This window comes from Macrosteles quadrilineatus, unplaced genomic scaffold (genome assembly GCF_028750875.1).
Source record: "Macrosteles quadrilineatus isolate MER2022 unplaced genomic scaffold, UCM_ALF_1.0 Scaffold_3__2_contigs__length_128488019, whole genome shotgun sequence".
NCBI classification, from domain to species: Eukaryota; Metazoa; Arthropoda; class Insecta; order Hemiptera; family Cicadellidae; genus Macrosteles; species Macrosteles quadrilineatus.
In genome coordinates this window covers 32,825,125-32,844,667 of record NW_026542596.1, presented here as the reverse complement: position 1 = coordinate 32,844,667, position 19,543 = coordinate 32,825,125, and the positions used below count along the sequence as shown (strand labels likewise).

The following is a 19,543-nucleotide window of genomic DNA, read 5'->3' as shown; positions in this document are numbered from 1 at the left end:
TAAACATCACTGGCGTAGATCACAAAAATATGTTCAAAATTCATCATGTGAGATAAATTTAAATTACTTTCATTGCTTTGTGTCTGAGGTTTTCGCCGTACAGTTTAATTGTTTTAGTAGTGTAAAGAAGAGCTAACATTACTTTCACGTGGAAATATTCAAATTTTTGATTACGGCTCATAACAAGTCATTAAAATCGATAACATCGACATAAAAGTAAGCAAAGTTTACCGATCGTCAAAAAATTGCAACGGCGCAACGTTCTCGTTACTAATTAGGGGTTACTAATAGTACAGTGTTCTAGGGAGTCTATTTACTCCCTAGAATACTAACGCGTATCCCTGTATTATTTTTATCACTGGTGGCTAATCTAGGTGGCTTTACAATCAAAGTCCGGCACGTTTTGCTCGTGTTGTAACAATTGTAAAAACATTACATTACTTGTGCAGACATAAAAAATGGAATGATTAATCACTGGATAGTGAATTGAGAACCACCATTTATGGATTTATGTAATCTTCTTTCAATAAAACTTGCATTAGTTTGACATGGTTTGACTGAATAAAGATGATAAGAACATTAGTTTATTGTTTTAACAAGGGGTTTGCGTTTAAATTCTACTTTTTAAATCTTTAACTACATAAGAGGTAGACAAAGACTTACATCGACAAATAACTGCAGTTAAGCTATGATATTACTACTATCATTCACTCCCTAGGAGATACCAAGTGCTTACATTGCTTTTATGCCAAATGCTACTTATGCTCTATGTTCACCACTGGAAATCACACTGGGTGTCTCTGGAAACGGTTCTGGGAACTTTGACTCTGCCTCGTAGTCTAAACAAACGTAAAGCTTACTAGGACCCAGCATTCACATGTTACAACGAAAAATCAACGAGTAGTCGTGTACAGCGAACTGCAGAATCATTGCGGTACTGAACTTGTTAACTCAATCCAACTCAAGATTCTAACGTTTTACCAATCAACGATATGAAGATGGAGTGGTTGATTGTTTTAACATGCATTTCACGTGTTAATCCCCCTTGCTCTGCTGTAGCTTTTTCAGTCGATTGGAGAGTTCAGACTAAATCCTTAGGGGATCCCAAGGGTTACTTTTGTACATAGGCAATTGACAATCAAATACATTTCCTTACTTAGGCCTACTTAAATCTAAAAAATGTGCTCTGATGAATATGTATGAAATGGTTCAATTTGATTATAAGAGTAAAGTCGTAACTTCCCGTCATACGAGGTCGCAGTTTTGGTGTGTGGCAACGTCGCACCGGCCGGTCTTTATGGTCGTGGTGATAACAGAACAACAAACGTGTAGACATAAACATTGCGCAGACGCTACATCGTGAATCGGTGCCACAGCTGTTACGGGAGGCCGGCACTGCGGCGTTGCCACTTTTGTCTCTCCGCGGCCTTGTATCCTCTATGGATATGGCGAAGTGCATTACGTTTATATTATTTTCATGTATGGTATTAAGTTCTGGCTCATAACAACAAGGATAAAGGGAAGTTAATCTGTTCTTGTCTGTTTCCTAGGGACGTGGGAGCATTATTACACATCGTCAAAAGCAGTTGTGGCTCAGGGTTCCTCGCGATGCCAAATGCTTTCAAGAACATCGGCCTCCTGTTCGGAACTTTCAGTACGATCTTCATCGCATTCGTTTGTGCCCACTGCACCCATATAGTGGTCAGTCCATACCTCTTACTAATGTGTTTGTGACAGGGACTTTGGCGCGTTGCTGCACGTCGTCAAGAGCAGTCTTGGCTCTGGATTCCTGGCGATGCCTTCTGCCTTCCACAACATTGGCCTCTTGATGGGGTTCACAGGCACAGTTCTGGTGGCCCTAGTGTGTACTCATTGTACCTACATTGTGGTCAGTAGCGTTTTATTCAGAGGCTTCACTCTCTTCTACTAGCTTCTTCACTCTTCTGTGGCTATCTCTTCTGTTTCTTTCTTCCTCCATTTGATATCTGATTTGATATCTGCGTCTTGGGATGAACTTCTCCCTAAAAATGTAGCACTAACACCTTGTATTCGGTTTATGGATTTACACACCCCATTGATGTACTAAATATGCTTACTTCTTCTCTTTCTCATTCTAGCTTAATATATAATTAATATATAATTAATATATAATATATAATATAATTGTTCTTCTTGGCACTAAACTTTTAACAATTAAACTAGTTGAACATAAAGCGATTTTTACCTTTTCTAACCTGGCTTTTCACTTGCTCTCTAGCTACATAAAGCTTTCAAGGTCTTCTGCACTAACTCTGCACTAACTAAACACTAACTATCCATCGATCTTCTGGTATGTGGGAAACATTTGCTTTCCCACCATAGCTTTGCAGCTAAATATATCTAATTGAACTTTAAATTGTAATCATTTCACAACATGTTATTAATTAATACGTTTTGAAATTTTAAAATTTAGTTGTTTCGTTATTGTGTGAATGTGTTGTATGGAGCTATTTCCGGATTTACCAAAACAAACAATTTTATACATATTTACTGTTTTAAACCAAAAGGTAATTTTGATTTTAACCTGTTCACATATTTGTGAATACTTTTATAAATAATTGTCAAAAAATAACTATGCATGTTATAATAGAACATTTTCTTTTTACAAATCACGACAGCACCAATTGCTGCTCCTGGAAATACTTAAAAATCTTGTCCACAAGACATTTAAAATATTGGCCTAAGCAATTTGTTCATATACATCTCCAATCTTAAATAAAATATTCCTGCAAAAAGCGATTCACAGTTTTATTTCCTACCCATCACTATTTCTTCTATAAAACACAAAGTGCACATTTTGTAATCATTTTGGATTTTGTAACTGTTTTTCAGTACGAAAAATTATTCAACTTTAAGAACAATACACTTAACACGTGAAATTTGTAGGTATTTAACACCTTCGTATGTTTGTATTTGAATACAATAGAGACGGATTTCACTTTTAGGTGAAATGTTCCCAAGAGCTGTGTTATCAACAAGGCAAGCTCGCGATGAGCTACACAGAAACAGTGGAGGCGGCGTTCACAATTGGAGCGAAAGGTCGTTTTCAAAAATGGAGCAAACTCATGACGTAAGTACGAACTGAAGATAGTGATAAGAAGCTATAACTAATTCATAGTGTGAGTGCCAGGGGACCGAGCTTTGCTCGGTTGTGGTTAATTTGATTTAATCGATAAAACAATATCGTAAACATACATTTTATTATTTACGAAAAGAATTACAAACCTACATTTGACATAGAAGAAATTTGATTGCTGAAATAATAACAACTCTGTAATGTTAAAGTATGCTATTAAACAAAATAAGATATTGTTTAAGTGCTGCTCGCACATCATTTTTCTCCCCTCTAGTCATTGAAACCCGTTGTTCGACATTTACGCTCACCAATGACAGCAGATACAAATATAATACAAACAAAATCATATTAGTGTCAAAATGGCTTGTGAAACAATTTTCCACTACTACTTCCAAAGAAATAGAGATTCTGTCTGTTTTTCTATAGGGATTTAGCATACGGTAATAGTTATATGAGAATTAAAACCCCAATATGTGATTAGTTCACTTAGAATGCCTCAGTACTTCGGGGATTAAGTTTTGTTGGGATAAGGCTAAGTAAAATAATCAGTATTTGATTGGATCTATTTCCCCATATATCGATTAATCTTCAGTATAATCATTGCTCAATAGTTACAACTGATTTTTTTCCCTTTGTACTGTATTTTGTAATTTGCTGGATTACTGTGGATGGCTTGTTATAAGCACATGTAACAAGTCTTTAGTTTACTTGTTCCTTGTTATTTTGTTCAACCGACGTAGTTACTTGGCTAATGTTAAATCTTTAAATTTTCAAATGAGATGTGTAGAGAAATACGAATTTTCTTGAGGTAGTGGATATTACCAATCGCGTTTTTAGGCTCTTAATTTCCTAATTCCAAACTTTATTCAAAATCCTTCCACTAAATTTCGAGATATACTGTATATTACAGTCAGACAGACGGACAAACTGTTTCTAAACTGTCTCAAACTTTCTATTGCTCGTATTACAGTATAGCATTAGTGACTAAATTAATAACTGAGTAGTCCACTTTGCACTTTGGTTTGTTCTCTTACACTCAGTTATTCACAAGAGCAAAGTAATTAGTTTGTATTACCTTTGTACATATACATTGTGAGCGAATGATCAGTACTAAAATATTCTTTGTAGTGTTTAATCAACATTTAAATTTAAAACATTTTTCAATTTTACTCATTTATAAAAATTTATAGTCAATATGAGGTGCGTATTTTGGTATTTGTGTAAGTAACTAAACGCACTTCATGGAAATATTGGTATTCCTAACACATCAGTGTATTTATATAATTGTTCTATTTTATTTTATTACAACGTCACAAGACAGTTTAGACCACCTAAAATAGCATTAATCTGTTACAAAGAATTCATAATTTTTAATGGATATGGTAAATTTAATCAAAACCCATCTCATTGAAGGAATCATTTATAATATTTGAACTCACAATACAATAAGAACAACCGAACAAATAACAACAAATGAGAACAGACATATCTCTTTTGTCATAGCTGTGTGAACGACGCAGAACTACGAATTATCGTTTATGAAAAGCAAGTTAATTTTCCTCACCCAAAGCTATTATCTTTGTTATAAATATGCACATAACCCTTTGTGTTTCTAACTCTATGCATCAACACTGATTATTTACCGTTTTATGCTTTAGCTAAACTCCCAAGGTTGGCAATCTTGTTTTTGTGAAAACAAAAACACCTAAAGCAAACAAATATCTAACTATCCATGGTTCGCTGTCGTTTGATAAGATATTCGAATATTTTAAAAAAACAAGGACCTCTTTGTAAAAAAAATACCTCTCTATGCATTTTGAACAGAAGTGTAGCCAAATCTTAAAATTCACAACAATGAATTCAAATTGAGTTGATTGAGTAGGATATTATGGATTATAAAAAAACACGTGTTAATAGTTTCAATTAAAAATTTCAGAGCTGCTTATTTCACGGTCTATTAAATTTCAATTTTCCACCAGAGTGTATCCCCTTTATTCCAGGAACGGTTGGTGTAAAATGAAATAATGGAAACTTTATAGCTGAAACTAATTCTGTGAAAATTAAAAACAATTGGTGGGCTTGATGTTTAATGAAACATTCCCCTTGGTTCTAAAGTTATTGAAAAAAATTAAATAAAAACATGGTCTTAGAGTGCATTTATTAGTTACAGGATTGTAACCTTTTTAAGCTTAAATATAATTTTAACATTCTTAAATCTTCAATGATCAATACCACTCATAATACTCGAATCAACTTTACTATCCTCCATCACACCAGTTATGTAGATGTTAATGGGTTGTAAAATAATATGTATTACAAAGCAATGTACTAGAGTAGCAAACGTGTAACAGCTAAGTGTGTTACCTATTAATTTAATTATAAATAAATCGTGCAACATTGTAATAATTCTCATCTTCATATGGTCTTCCACTGCAAGGGGAATTAGTCATGCACTGGTTGTAACAGTAAAACAATAAACGGAATAAAATAAAAATATTGTTTTCAAGCCTGACCGAAGAAAATCGCCTATTTACTAAAAACAGCATTAACTAAATAAAAACATCCGTCGTAAGAGGATAATTACTCATTAAAAATCTGCGGTTCTTAAAACTAGCGACACCTGAAACTATTGTTAATAAGTTATGAATCTTTTACAAATTATTATGTGAGCAAACGGTACTGTACTTCAAGTCGGTAATGTAATAGCTATATCCGGTACTGTTTAACGAAAATTAGTTTTCTCTACCCTAACTTGTTAATTACAATTTCAGGTATTAACATGAAAACTTAACTAGTGTTCATTGGTTTCTAGTTATGTGTCAAACTTCTTCTTATTTATCACTATCTATCACTGAACTGTGTTAATCGGTTTCTATGTATGTGTACAATTTCTTCTTAATTATCACCAACTATCACTGAGCAATGTTAATTGATTTCTAGGTATAAGTCAAACGTCTTACTTATCACCTACTATCAATGAATGTTAATTGATTTCTAGGTATGTGTCAAATTTCTTCTTATTCATCACCTACTATGGGGTGAACACTGTGTATGTGATCCTCATCGCATCTTCGTTCAAACAGGTAGTTTGACTATAACAACATACTTCTTCTATGTAATTTACTTTAATGAAATACATATATTCCAAACTCATTAGCTTAAGGACAGGCCAACATAAAAACTACAAATGTAATTGTATTGTTTTTTAAGATAAAAAAAACTGTCTATTTAAGTATTTGAAGATTTGCCACGACAGGTTAGGTTGGGTTGGAAAAAAAATACGTTTACTATAATCTACAATGTTTGGTTACTTAACTTAGCCTAACCTAATCCAGCCTAACCTAACCTAACATGGTATGGTTGATAAAACAGAAATATTATTAACTATCATAAACTAAAATATTAAGAAATAAAACGCAATGAAGCACAAAAAAGCGTTCTAGAATTTAATATTGTAAAAAATATACGTAGGCTATAGTAACCGTTGAAAATATCAAACAGGAGAACTTTTATTTGAATAAGCTGTTACAACCTAGACCAAGGTTAGTTTTAAATCTGTTGATGCCAATCAAAGGGATTTCCTGCTTCAAAACGTCATTTGCAAATAAGGTAAGCCGGCAAAGGGTTTCCTGCTTGTCCATGGATTACCAAACTGTCATGTACAATATACGTGTGATGCCTCAAACAAACAGAACAGTTGACAGTTACGTAAACAGTATTGGGGGACCGAGCACGGGTTCGGTATAGTTGATTTATATTGTAAAAGCAATATAAAGAAACTCAAGTTTTATTTACAACTAGTTTTTTGACTTAATTATTTAAGTTTCAGTGGAGTTTTAATGAATTACGATGGAAAATTTGACCAGGCAATCCACAACACATTATTTTATTTTACATTCGATGATAAAAATCACTCGTTTAAAACCTGCTATACTTGCTATAATTTTGACAGTTTGTTTAGATAAAAACAAATTATTGTTTTCGTTTAAATCCTAATTTACATAAAATAAATATAATATTATTAAATATTTATTCCATTGCTAAACAAAAGTTCACCAACAATTGCCTCAGTACTACGGGGATTTAGTTTTGGTAGGAGAGAGCCAAGTAAAATAATCAGTATCTGATCGGAACTATTTTCCCTTAAATAGATTAATCTTGACTGTGGTATACTGTGGTTGGCTTGTTATTTGTTATTATCATTGTTATTTTGTTCAACCAACATAGCTACTTAGCAACCCATGAGGCTAATGTAATTTTTTTTTATTTAAATGAGTTGTGTAGCGAAATACGAACTTTCCTGAGGTAGTGGCTGTCGTCAATTACGGTTTTAGGCTAGAAAACGATAATTTACAACATTTAAAAGCAATCGTCGAAGCAGTTTTTGAGATCTTTGTGCAAGCATACATACAAGCAAACATTGCTCATATAAGAGTATAGGATATAATAATCACTCCTTCGTATTAGATGCAAATAAAACTTAAGCTCTTCATGCTAGTGTAAACGGGGCTTTAGTTACATAATCAGCTATCAGGCTTTTTGGAAATGTAATCTTATTAAGGCCATCTAAGTATAGTTCATTGTATTGTTGTTGTGAGTAATGTTTAGGACAATGTATTTACAATGTTAACAGTATATTTCCTGTTCAACATTCATTGCTGCGAATTTAATTTTTAAGGGACACAATGTACGTAAAATGATGAAACTATGGGTTTTAGACACATTTGATTTGCTCACTGAGCATCTTTTCCCATGTAAAATTGCTACTGTAACTAACTAGTTTTACACCATATCTAAATAAACGGTATGAGCAATCTGACATATACTATCTCCTATTAGCTTGTCAATAACCTATATACGTAAAATCGCAAAATTTGCAATCACTTTTGAACCGTAATTTTCACAGGAATATGAGGGAGTTCTACCATTTTGTTAAGAACTTAAAGGGCTACAATCTTTATCAAAATCGTTCAGGCCATTTTTGAGAAAATTAGATTTTTCGGTTATTTTATGGGTTTTATTGGGGGAATAGCCATTAAAAGTCTAAATAAAAAAAACACCTGGAGATACCATGGATTAGTACCTACATACCAAATTTTATCAAAATTGGACTACATGGGTAGTACAGATTTGTACACATCCACACATACAGACAGACACACACACACACGCGGACACACATCATTGTAAAAACCTCTTCTTTGGGTTCAGGAGGGCCAAACTCGATATGTCCACTAAAAACTCAAACTCAGAAATGTTGACGAAAACAATACTTTCTCCATATAACATGGATACCATGGTATATGGATATCATATACCATGGATAGGGGGACAAAGTAAAAACTACCCTTCAAACAACAAAAATCCAGAAAATATCTCCTTCAAAAACATTTACGCCTTAGGTTATTTTTTAAAGTAACATAATTTCCGACAAAACAAAAAAATGCATAGTGTAGTGAAATCAATTCACAAAGTAGTGAAATCAATTCATTTTTCATTACGTACGTTAATTTCTATATCTAGACTGTATACAATTTGGAGGCTGGTATAGCCTACCAAGTTAAATAAACACGAGTTGTAAAAATGTGTGTTGAACGAGATAATTTGTACCCTTAACCTAATGGTGTATTTTACATTAGTTATCACATTCATAGCCTCCCAAGCTGTACCCAGAAATAAAATATTTTCATGCCAAACACCATTTACTACATCTTTTCACCAATACATTCCGTATCGGTATTTTTTTTTACTTTTGAAATAAATATGTGCCCCAAGTTCATGATTGAAAAAATGCTCATCAACACGTTTAAACATGATTTTAAAAGTCTAGTGACACGCATTTATGAGACAAGTTAATAATAATCTACACATAAGACATTACACATAGAAAACACATCGATCTCTATACTAACCACACTTCTATGGGTACAACTGGATCGAGTGCTCTGTGCTTGGTTTTCGGTCGCTCTTTACCCTTTACTTCGTTCCCATATTCGCGCTACAAAAGACGCTCTATCAAGCGTGAACCAATTAAAATAATTTCAACTGAGCTTGATTTTAAATTAATTTACACTTTAAATTTGCATGAAACTGCAGAGATTATGGTATGGTTTTTATATCATAAGCAAAATCTCCGTACTTTCATTAAATGACGAGTACAACGTTGAACGCTGTATTTGAATGGAGTGATTGACAATAAACATAAGTTTTTAACAATGAGAACACCTGGTGCTCCTGGTGAAGTGTATGACAGGGTACAGTGTGTGTCTCCCCGGTAGGTGCGTACTGACTCTAGCTTAGTTCTGAGCATTACAGTAACCAAGTTATAGTATAAAAATCGATGAAAAAACATAGTGTGATACTATGGTACCTATACTAACTGCACCGATAAATCGACTTTCAAATAAGATTTTAATTAGTTTAAATAACAAAATATTTCTTACATAACCTAAAACAAAGTCCACCCTTAGGTTAGGTTAGGTTATTAGGTGTGGTCAGTATAATACCAAAGTACCCATAGAGCCGTGAACTGATTTGGAACCCGACCTTGATGATTTTTTACCCCGAGGTGCTGGAAAACCACCTGGACTACACGATGAACATCAGGTGGTACGCGCTGATCCTGCTGGTCCTGCTGCTGCCCATCGGTATCGTCAGACACATCAAGTTCCTCGTGCCGTTCAGCGCGCTGGCCAACCTGTTTCTGCTGATCGGCTGCACACTGACGCTCTACTTTTGTTTCATCGACATGCCGCCGCTGTCGTCGCGGCCTCTGGTCGTTGAAGTAACGAGGTGGCCTCTCTTCTTCTCTACAGCTCTGTTCGGAATGGAAGGCATTGGAACTGTAAGTAAAAGAAATTTTGGTACTTTGTTGGTTTGTACAAGTTACTAATCCGTAGCATTTGGATTTTAGCCTTTCAAAAAAGGTAGCGGTAGCAAACTAACACATCATACGCACTTTCTCCCTTTAGCTTGTCAGCAACCCTTATCATAGTAAAGCAGTTGGAATGGCTTTTGAACCGTAATGTTTACAGCAATGAGGGTTGAATCACTTTGCTCAGAGTTAAAAGGACTATAATATCCTAAATTTAAACTAAATTGGTCGGAAAAATATGAGTTTTCCGTAATTTTATTATGGGTTCTTGTGGAAAACCCACTATAAAAATCAAAGTTTCAAACAAATAAAAAACACCTGGAAATACCATGGGTTTGTACCCATATACCTAATTTAATACAAATCGGACCATAGGTTTGGTTTATAGCTCTATATACATCCACACACACATGCATTACTTCGAAGAACAGTTATTTGTGTTAAGGGTAAACTATCCTAAATAGACATGATGGCACTGTTGTTATGTCACTAGGTTATGCCGATAGAGAATGCAATGCGATACCCGTCTCATTTCCTCGGGTGTCCTGGGGTGCTCAACTTGGGTATGAGCGTCGTCGCCACGGTGTTCCTAGTCATGGGTGCCATAGGTTATATCAAGTACGGAGACCTCGTCCAGGGAAGCATCACACTAAACCTGCCACAAGATCCGTAAGTACCTCGGTAACACGATCAGTGTGGGTCCCTTGATAACAAGTATGTTGATTATACGCTTTCGGGTACTGGAGTCTATGCATAGTCCAATGGGTAATAAAAAGATGAAAACTAATTATTATTTATTTTATTTCTCTCTCGACGGTTAGGTTATTTTAATTATAATTGTGTTCAAATATGGTTAAGTGAACTTTTACTCACGATACCGAGATAAATAGAATTTCTTGTTTCCCCTATAAACTTATGTAAATATATTTCCGAATATAAAGATTGACACACGTATTTTCTTTCCTAATGTAACTTTAGTGCTAGACAGATAAAAAAAGATTAACTTAAAAATGTTTCTTGATATAGTTTGCAATATTCTAAGCAGTAAAGCATTTTATAGGCCTAAATAATGCCTCATAAGTGGTAAAGTGGCCGAACGTTATTTATTGTATTTATATCATTGTGTGGGGAAATGTAATAGAGCAGACAAGACTTTTAGATCTGAATTTCTTAATTATTGTGGATGATGTTTTGTTTTCAGTTAAAAGGATGGCTGTTTCATATAAGAGTTTGGCTAGGAGCAACTTTTGTTTTGTTGTTTAGTGAGTCGGTGGCTCAGTCGGTAGCGTCGCGGACTTCGGGCCCAAGACAGTAGTGTCGTGGGTTCGGATCCTGGTCACTGCCACTAACTTTTATCAGTACAGTTCACCTTTACTGTACCGGCTCACCCCTTGCTTTGCTGGATACGTTCCACGTACAGATCTGTAGTCTATGTAGACGGGCAAATGCAAGGTTAAAAGAGGCCGCCAACCTCTTAAAAAAAATTATTTAAGGTTATGTGTTCTTACAACTTTAAAATTATTATTGTAATAGACACGACAGACATTAGTTATTACATTTTAAAGTTTAGTTGTAATCTTCCATGAAAAAATCCTGTTCTGCCTTTTTATTTAAATTCAAATAAAAATATGCGAAGCATTGCAAAGTAGCATTATGGTTCCCAAATATCGGTTTCAAGCTAGCCAAAGCTATGTTGACACAGAAGCCCTTTGAAACGTGGAGCAAACATTATGTTCAGTAGAGTGCACCCTTCAAAGATAACTGGCCCTCAAAATATTTTATTTAAAAATGCTTTGTTTAGTTTTTAGACGGATTAGATTCATGAAAAAAATATTTTTTTAATTATATAAGTGCAGAATTCTGTTGTACACAATTTAAGAAATTGCCAAATGTGTTACACAAGCTATCAAAATATCATCTTAAACTAATTTTAAAACTACGTGTTTAGCCATGACCACCTCTATATGGCTTAGCTAATACAAAAAAAAAAAAAATTGAAATAAACATCGATTAAATTATAAAATGATGTATTTGGGATTGAAAAAAAAATAACTTTTTGTGTAGAGGCGATTTTGAATTTAACATGGATCTGTTGTAAGTCACATTGAGCATAAGTTGTATGATGTAAACTACTTTACATTGGATTAATTTTTTCAATATTTTGATTTGAATATCCATTTCAGGACATATACATGGTATAGGATAGAATGTGATTTGAAAAATGTTTAGTCTGTTTACTATAATATTGTGACCAAAGATTTCACTTAAAAGGGTTGTTTACCGCGTAAACATAGTCCTACAAAAAACAAAAAAAAACTTGTGGCATTATTAAAGTGTTTACCGAGTCCAATTAGACTATAAAATATCCACAAAGATTGAAACTATGAACTGAAACTTCGTAATGGTTTCTTTGAATACTTATAAAATCATTTAGAAAATCCGTAAATTCGTTTTTTTACATGTGATTTTTGCTTCTAAAAATTGTTAAAAAATCATTTTCCCCATCTATTGCGAGGTCTGATATGTTAAGAACAGAAAATCACACAAGCATTGTAAACAAATTAGTTTTAGAATGTTGAGAGCATGTACAATAGAGGCATGTTCGATCACGAACTATATTTCAATCAATATAATCCGCCAACTTGAATTGAAATTCAGAATGCCGTGTACCCACTAACTATAACAGTCTAAACATTTTTAAACCAGAGAACACCCTGAAATAGTAATTATATCACCAAATATTTGATGTTTGATGCTTAGACTATCTGAGGCGGTGAAGATCTTAGTCGCGCTGGCCATTCTCTTGACCTACCCTCTACAGCTGACTGCTTCTATGGAAGTGGTCTGGCAGCGAGCATCCAAGTGCTTTTCTGAGAAGAAGCAGGATCAAGGCTACTACATTGTACGATCTCTTATGATCATCGGAACAGGTTAGTGGAAATCTCATTTTTGTACAAAGTATAATCCCGTTGAAACAAGGAGGTTCAGTCTTAGGAAGATGTCAATTTTTAAGTGTTATTAGTAGGTAAAGTGGATTTAGCATTCGCAATTGATTGAGATGCCAGCAATCATGGTATAAGAGTTAAACCTTAAACACTTTTAGAAAACAAAAATGCTAACTTGTTAATAAAATCTTATTTTCTATCATAGACAAAAAAAATTGTTTTTTGTCTATGATTCTATTAATTCACCTGTATCAAAATAATCTTCACAAAACTACTTACCAAGTTGATTCGGCGTCGGTGTTAATTCATAAATAATTAATCAATTAAATTAAATTAAATTGTGAAAAACAAAATTTATAAAAACGGATTTTAAGTAGTCTCCTATTTGTTTAATTGTAATTAGTAGTTTTATCCACCTAACAAGTGTCTTAAACAAACATAATATATTAAAAGAAAGAACATTCCATGTTTCGTTTTGCCTCGGAGACAAGATTTAAGTCCTATTAGAATAAGCAATTTGCAAATGGGCCATATCGCTATGTATATTTGGCTAAGTAGTATTTCAACTGAAAATATAATTGTTGTAGTAGTTCATTATTTTCCACGCCAATTTCACAATAATAATATTTGCGTTAAGCCATAACTATAGATAAAACATGTTTTATCTATGGTTTTAAAAACGAAGCAAGAAGATGATTCGTTATTGTAGACAATTTAATAATTAACTCATCAAACTATATTTTGATACTATTATTTTTATGACTATTAGTTTTGAAACATTTTTGTGAAGTACTGTTAAAATTGAAAATAATTTGATCCTTTTTAGGAATGCTAAATGTATCTCAGTCCCAAAATTTTACTCCCTATACTTCTTCACCCCTCGCCAATCTTAATCTTGTCCATAATCTCTCTTTGATAAACCACCCACCAAGCTTGCAACATATTGTCTGCTCTTGGATGCCAGTTACACCTATTATCCCCTAGTGTTAGCTGGGAAACAAACACTTTGAAATTGGTGTTCAAAAGCAGCTTACGTTTGGCCTTTCGGTGGAGCCGTGTCAAATGGTAACCACACTATTTACAATACCAGGTGTTTAGCCCTCCTCTGTAAGGTAAGAAATCTCTAGTAAAAGTGGGACTATTGAATGATACCACAAAAACATCTTAGGCCCTATATTGTAAGTACGTAAGTAATGCACATATTGACATTTTTATGCATCTTTCACCAGAAGACCAAGCATTTACACTGACCTCTTAAGCCCACGATGAAGACTGCTCCACATCGACTGGTTGACTGAGGGAATAGTGTTACAGCTAAAACTTCCATTTTTTGTATTTTGTTTGTGTCCACACTAGAGTTTTTATTTGAGTAAATTGAAAAACTTTTGAGGGAAAACGGTCAAAACCCTTAAACATAATATGGATGTGTCGTGAATCGAACCTGTCCCTCCCACACCGAAGTCCGATATGGTAACCACTGGGCTAGCAACATAGGTATGCTGCTAGCCCAGTGGTTACCATATCGGAAGAAGAAAAAAGGATAGGTATCCTTTTTTCTTCTTCTTTCTCTTTTTCCTGCCTCTTTCTCACACATTATATCAGAATGTCTTACTGAGCCTACGTCATGTTCCAGTGGCTATTGCCATTGCCGTGCCTAACCTGAGTCCAGTGTTGTCCCTGGTCGGCGCCATCGGCTTCTCCGGCCTCGGCCTCCTCCTGCCCACGATCACAGAGCTGGTCACCTACTGGGACGTCATCTCCAAACCCTTCGGACTGACCATCATCAAGGACGCCGTCATCATCCTCATTTGGGCATTTGCCACAATCTTCGGCACCATCACTAGTGTACAGGAGATAATTGTAGAATATAACATTTCTAAGTAGTGTTCATGTGTGATTTGTACCTGGGTTTTACCTTGCAATATTTTAATAAAACAACAAATACAGTGATTAACGTGAAAAAAAAAACACAAATATAAGTATTATATCACGACTTTTTATGCATTTCGTAATAAGCAAACTCCTCCTAGACGGCTGATGCGATAATTTTTAAATTTTGCATGGTTATTTAGACCATATCGGTGAGTGCTAACATCTATATGGCGTTAAAAAACGCTCTAATAAATCCGCCCCACAGGCTCTCAAAATGTCAATATAATTCTTATGGAATCAGTATTTGACTCAAAAAACCAAGGCATAAGATCAGCTGTTGACTTAAACATAAACAAATGATGCCACAAGCTCGAACCAATAATAACATAAACATATGGTTTGGACGTTTTTTAGTAGGTAAAATAGGAGAATATGACCCCACTTGGGGCGTTATCCCCATAAGAATAACATGGGGATCATTTTTAGCCACTTTTTCAAAAACCCTGATCTTTGCATTTACATCCCTATACAAACGACTAACTCCATAAACATTTCAAATCCACATATATTTTCTAAAACAAACTCTTTTGCATCACTCACCTACAAACCCATATAAAATAATGTTATTTTTTAGATTTTTTTTATCTTTTTATGTGGTAATATTGTTTACAATCAAAAGTTGATACCCATGTAGTGTGCCAGAATTTTCATGGACTATTATGAAAAAAATTAAATATTAATTATTATCACATTTTTTCTACAACTAAGGCTGCAATTGTGGAAAGGTTCCAGAGAACTTCAAAGAATTGGTTATATAGGGAATTTAGTGCTCAGGGAAGTTATAAATGGTTGGATTTACTTCCAAACTTAATAAGAAAATATAATAATAAGGTGCATAGGTCCATAGGAATGAAGCCTAACCAAGTGAGTGTTAAGAATAATAAATGTGCATGAGAGGTTGAATTTTAAAGTGCAAGTTAAAAAGCCAAGGTGGGTGATAGTGTAAGGATATCCAAGTATAAACATGTATTTAGTAAAGGATATACCCCAAATTGGACAGGGGAGCTATTTACAATAGCAGAAGTTAAGAATAAAAAACCTGTGACTTATATTTTGAAAGATGAAAATGGTAATATAATCAGGAAAGGGTTCTATACAGAGGAGTTGTTAAAGGCCAAGTATAAAGACATGTATTTGGTAGAGAAGGTGATTAGGAGTAAGGCTGATGTGTTGTATGTCAAATGGCTTGGGTGCCCAAGTAGCCAGAACTCTTGGATATTCGCAAAGGATAGTAAGAGGCAATCCTAAGGGAGCGGCATTTCACCCCCCCCCCCCCCCTATCAAGAATGTGTCACCTCTAGGGATGAGAAATATGGGCAGGGAGCACGCCCGAGTTTTGGTGCAAACCTCATGTAATTTTATAAAATATATGTGGATTTGAAATATTTATAAAGATGGACATTTGTATAGGGATGTATAGGCATTGTCTATACAATATCACTAGTGTTATATAGTCAATGGTATAGGCAAAGCTCAGGGTTTTTGAAAAAATGCTAAAAAAATGATCCCCATGTTATTCTTATGGAAAAACGCCCTATTCTCCTATTTATCAACTTTTGTATAGTTAAAATTACAAATAATAATACAAACATGTTTTATTTCGGGCTAGTGACGTCATTTGTTTATGATCAATACAGTTTCTGTTCTAATATTCGTGCTGCGTGATTAATTCTTGGTTTCAGTTGACTAGGTGTATTTATATAAGTGTTCCATTAGTTTAATCTTGCAGACTAAACATTATGACAAAAAAGACAGTGGTTATAAATTGATTGTAAATATAACGGAATCAACCTATGGTGACGTCAGTGTTCTCGTATTCACTGGTTGCGCTTCTAATGCTAATGACCAAACATTTCACTCAGCACTAAAATTGAATATGCAAAATTTTAATTATAGCTTCAGGAAAGAAATTAACTAAATCTTCAGATTTTGTTCGAAAGCGTCCGTGTCGTAGTTTGCGATGAAATAGCTACGTGTGGGCAGAGGCTACAAGCAATGATCGACAAACGCTTATCCTGCCTCAAGCGAAACCCGACACCCAGGATTACGCCCAATTGTTTGGTGATTTTATTGTATATATGTGTGGTGATATGGCTCAACTACTACCGGTACAGGATCGAGCTTTATTCATGCAATCTTATCTTTCAAATCAGTGGTATACACATGGATGTTTTGCATACGAACACATTCAAAACAATTGTCTACTAAAAGCTATCTTGCGTCAATCCGTAGAAGTTCAGTAAATTTCGTACTGCTAGACTCAGCCAGTCTTGCAGGCAGTCTAGACCTGCCCTCCGTGCGTATTGTGTTCCCCGGTACCAGCGTTTTTGTAATGTTTATTTATTGTTCGTCTTTTCGTTTGTGTGTAATTACATGTGTGACATAGATGGATTTTAACTAAATGACTTCCTTTGGAACGAAATTTGATGTCCTTGACAGCCTGATGAAGTTCCCATCGAGGACGAAACTGCAGTAGTATATATAGACTACAAAGGATCACTTTGACAGTATAAGGTATTCGAGCCATTATTTATTACTATACCAGTGATCCGGAGGCTAACAACATGAAGTATAAAAACAAGAAAAGAATGTGAACAAATCGTACACAAATGATACTCTTGCTCTACCAAACACACAAGGTTATGTTAGGTTACGGTAACCATACTCTTTATATGAAAGTAAACATATTTTTAATGTACAAATAACCCGACTTAACCCTGGTGCTGTGGATGTTAACTGAAAACACCTGGTGTCATTGGTATAACCATCACATTCTAATTTTTACTAACGAAACGTTATATTTCATTTTCTATAGAACAACTACACCTGCTGTCAACGTAATTTAGCTGCAGAAATTAATCCTTGTATTGTACAGTAATCGTAGTAATCGTAAATAATAAACTCAAACAGGTTTATTTTTATCATAAAACTACAAAATCAATAGTTTTGCTATAAAAACGATGAATTCCTTAATGAAAATACAACAACGAATACTAGAAACTTACTTTAATCAAACCTTGTAATTACTTAAAGTAGGATAAGTTTACCACTAAAAACTTTTATCGTCAAAGAGACCTTGAGTGGGTTCTAGAAGGGAAAACCAATGTTTGAATTGAAACGCAAACCACTGGGCAACTCCAAAAGCTAAATTGGTGTGTGGCGAAGTTGGAATCCAGTTCTTAGGATAGAAAGAAGTTTTGCGCTAAAATAACTACACTCGTCTTTTCTATTACCCTGTTAATAAAAAAAATCTTCAATAGTAAACTAAACTATTTTAATACGAAACCAAATTATTCATGACCAAGTATAAATAATATCACTGAGAAAAGGTAGAAATTTTGGTAGAAACGTTAGTGAAATCAATAGTTACAGCAGTTGTATGACCATAAGAGTGCCTCGATAAATAAATAGAATAAAATTATAGATTATTGTTATTTGAGGACACAAATATATCACGCTGTCTTAAGGGACATAAACATTTCTTATTTTCAAAAAGTATCCTTAAAAGAAAGGTCTAAATATGAAAAAATGTGCTCGACAAACAATTTATTTGATGTATTCTTGACAATGTAGCTATCAAAGCTTTGGTATCTTTCCATTGAGAGTCTGTCGGGTGTCAAAGAAGGATAAGGATAGTTTATAGTAATTCAAATTATGAATTGCAGCAAGAATTAGTTGTAATTGTTGTACAAATAATGGAAGAATGACAATTAGTGAGGGAAATCATATCAGGAATGAAAATTAGAGGAAGTAAATGTTAGTATTAAATGGAATTGTCATAATGGAGGTTAAAAGAATAATGAGTTTCATATTTTGCAGGAAATTCAATTTACAGAGAGATTTGCATATGCTGTTTATATTATCCCGTGCATTCCTTTTAATGCAAATTCAAGCTTGTTGTGTTATGCATAAAACCCTATTTTCACTTGATGATATATTAAGCCAAATTACTGTATGAGTAACACACATTTTAGTAATTAAATTAACTAGTGGGCATAATTAAATCATCATAATTCCGCTCAGGGTTTGTTAGTTAAAGAACTAATTATAATTTATATTATTTATCTCTCAACGGTTACAACATTTCAATTATAATTGTATTAGAATCTGGTTGGATGAAATTTTACTCACGGTATTAAATAGATTTTCTTGTTTTCCCCATCAATTTTTGTAAATATTTTTTTCGAATATAAAAATGGACAAACGTATTTTCTTTTCTAATGAATCTTTAGTGCTAGGCAGATAAAATACCCCCGCCGCAGCAAACCTGCCAACTAAGCGTATTTCCGTTTGTCTGAATTGATTTTCTATTAAACCTAACTAAATAACATTAGGTTTAACGAGTACCTACAAGGAAACTAATAAACGGTGTTACTTAGTAAAGTAGGAATAGCTTAGAGTAAAATAAATAAAATTTTCAAGTTTGTACTCATATTTAAATAAAGAATAAAGAAGGATAGGAATAAAGAATCTTTACAGCTGTTTCAATTAAACAAGTTGGTTCTGGTCTATGATGTTCAATAGCATTAAAGTTACAAGGATTACCAAGAGGGCGCAGCACTATTTTTTTTTTTTTTTTAATTTATGACACAGCTAATTTGCAACCTAAAGGTGAGTGAGCGTAGCGAACGAACTTCAACCTGGAGGCGAGTTAGCGTAGCGAACGAGCTAACCTGA

General features: G+C 34.1%; 1 protein-coding gene across 3 annotated transcripts in view; it reads left to right on the top strand.

The window, feature by feature from the left end:
• Positions 1-14,819, top strand: part of LOC128988815 (proton-coupled amino acid transporter-like protein pathetic) — a 52,954-nt gene extending 38,135 nt beyond the window's left edge. Inside the window, exons 4-10 of one of the 3 annotated variants that reach the window (XM_054410479.1) lie at positions 1,738-1,888; positions 2,985-3,109; positions 6,114-6,198; positions 9,684-9,959; positions 10,483-10,658; positions 12,750-12,919; positions 14,568-14,819. In XM_054410479.1, the coding sequence (XP_054266454.1) occupies positions 1,738-1,888; positions 2,985-3,109; positions 6,114-6,198; positions 9,684-9,959; positions 10,483-10,658; positions 12,750-12,919; positions 14,568-14,818 (1,234 nt within the window). In that variant the 3' untranslated portion in view covers position 14,819. Of the gene's footprint in view, positions 1-1,550; positions 1,702-1,737; positions 1,889-2,984; positions 3,110-6,113; positions 6,199-9,683; positions 9,960-10,482; positions 10,659-12,749; positions 12,920-14,567 lie in introns of all 3 variants that reach the window. The other 2 variants (XM_054410480.1, XM_054410481.1) reach the window with 2 other exon arrangements.
• The last annotated feature ends 4,724 nt before the right edge of the window (positions 14,820-19,543 follow it).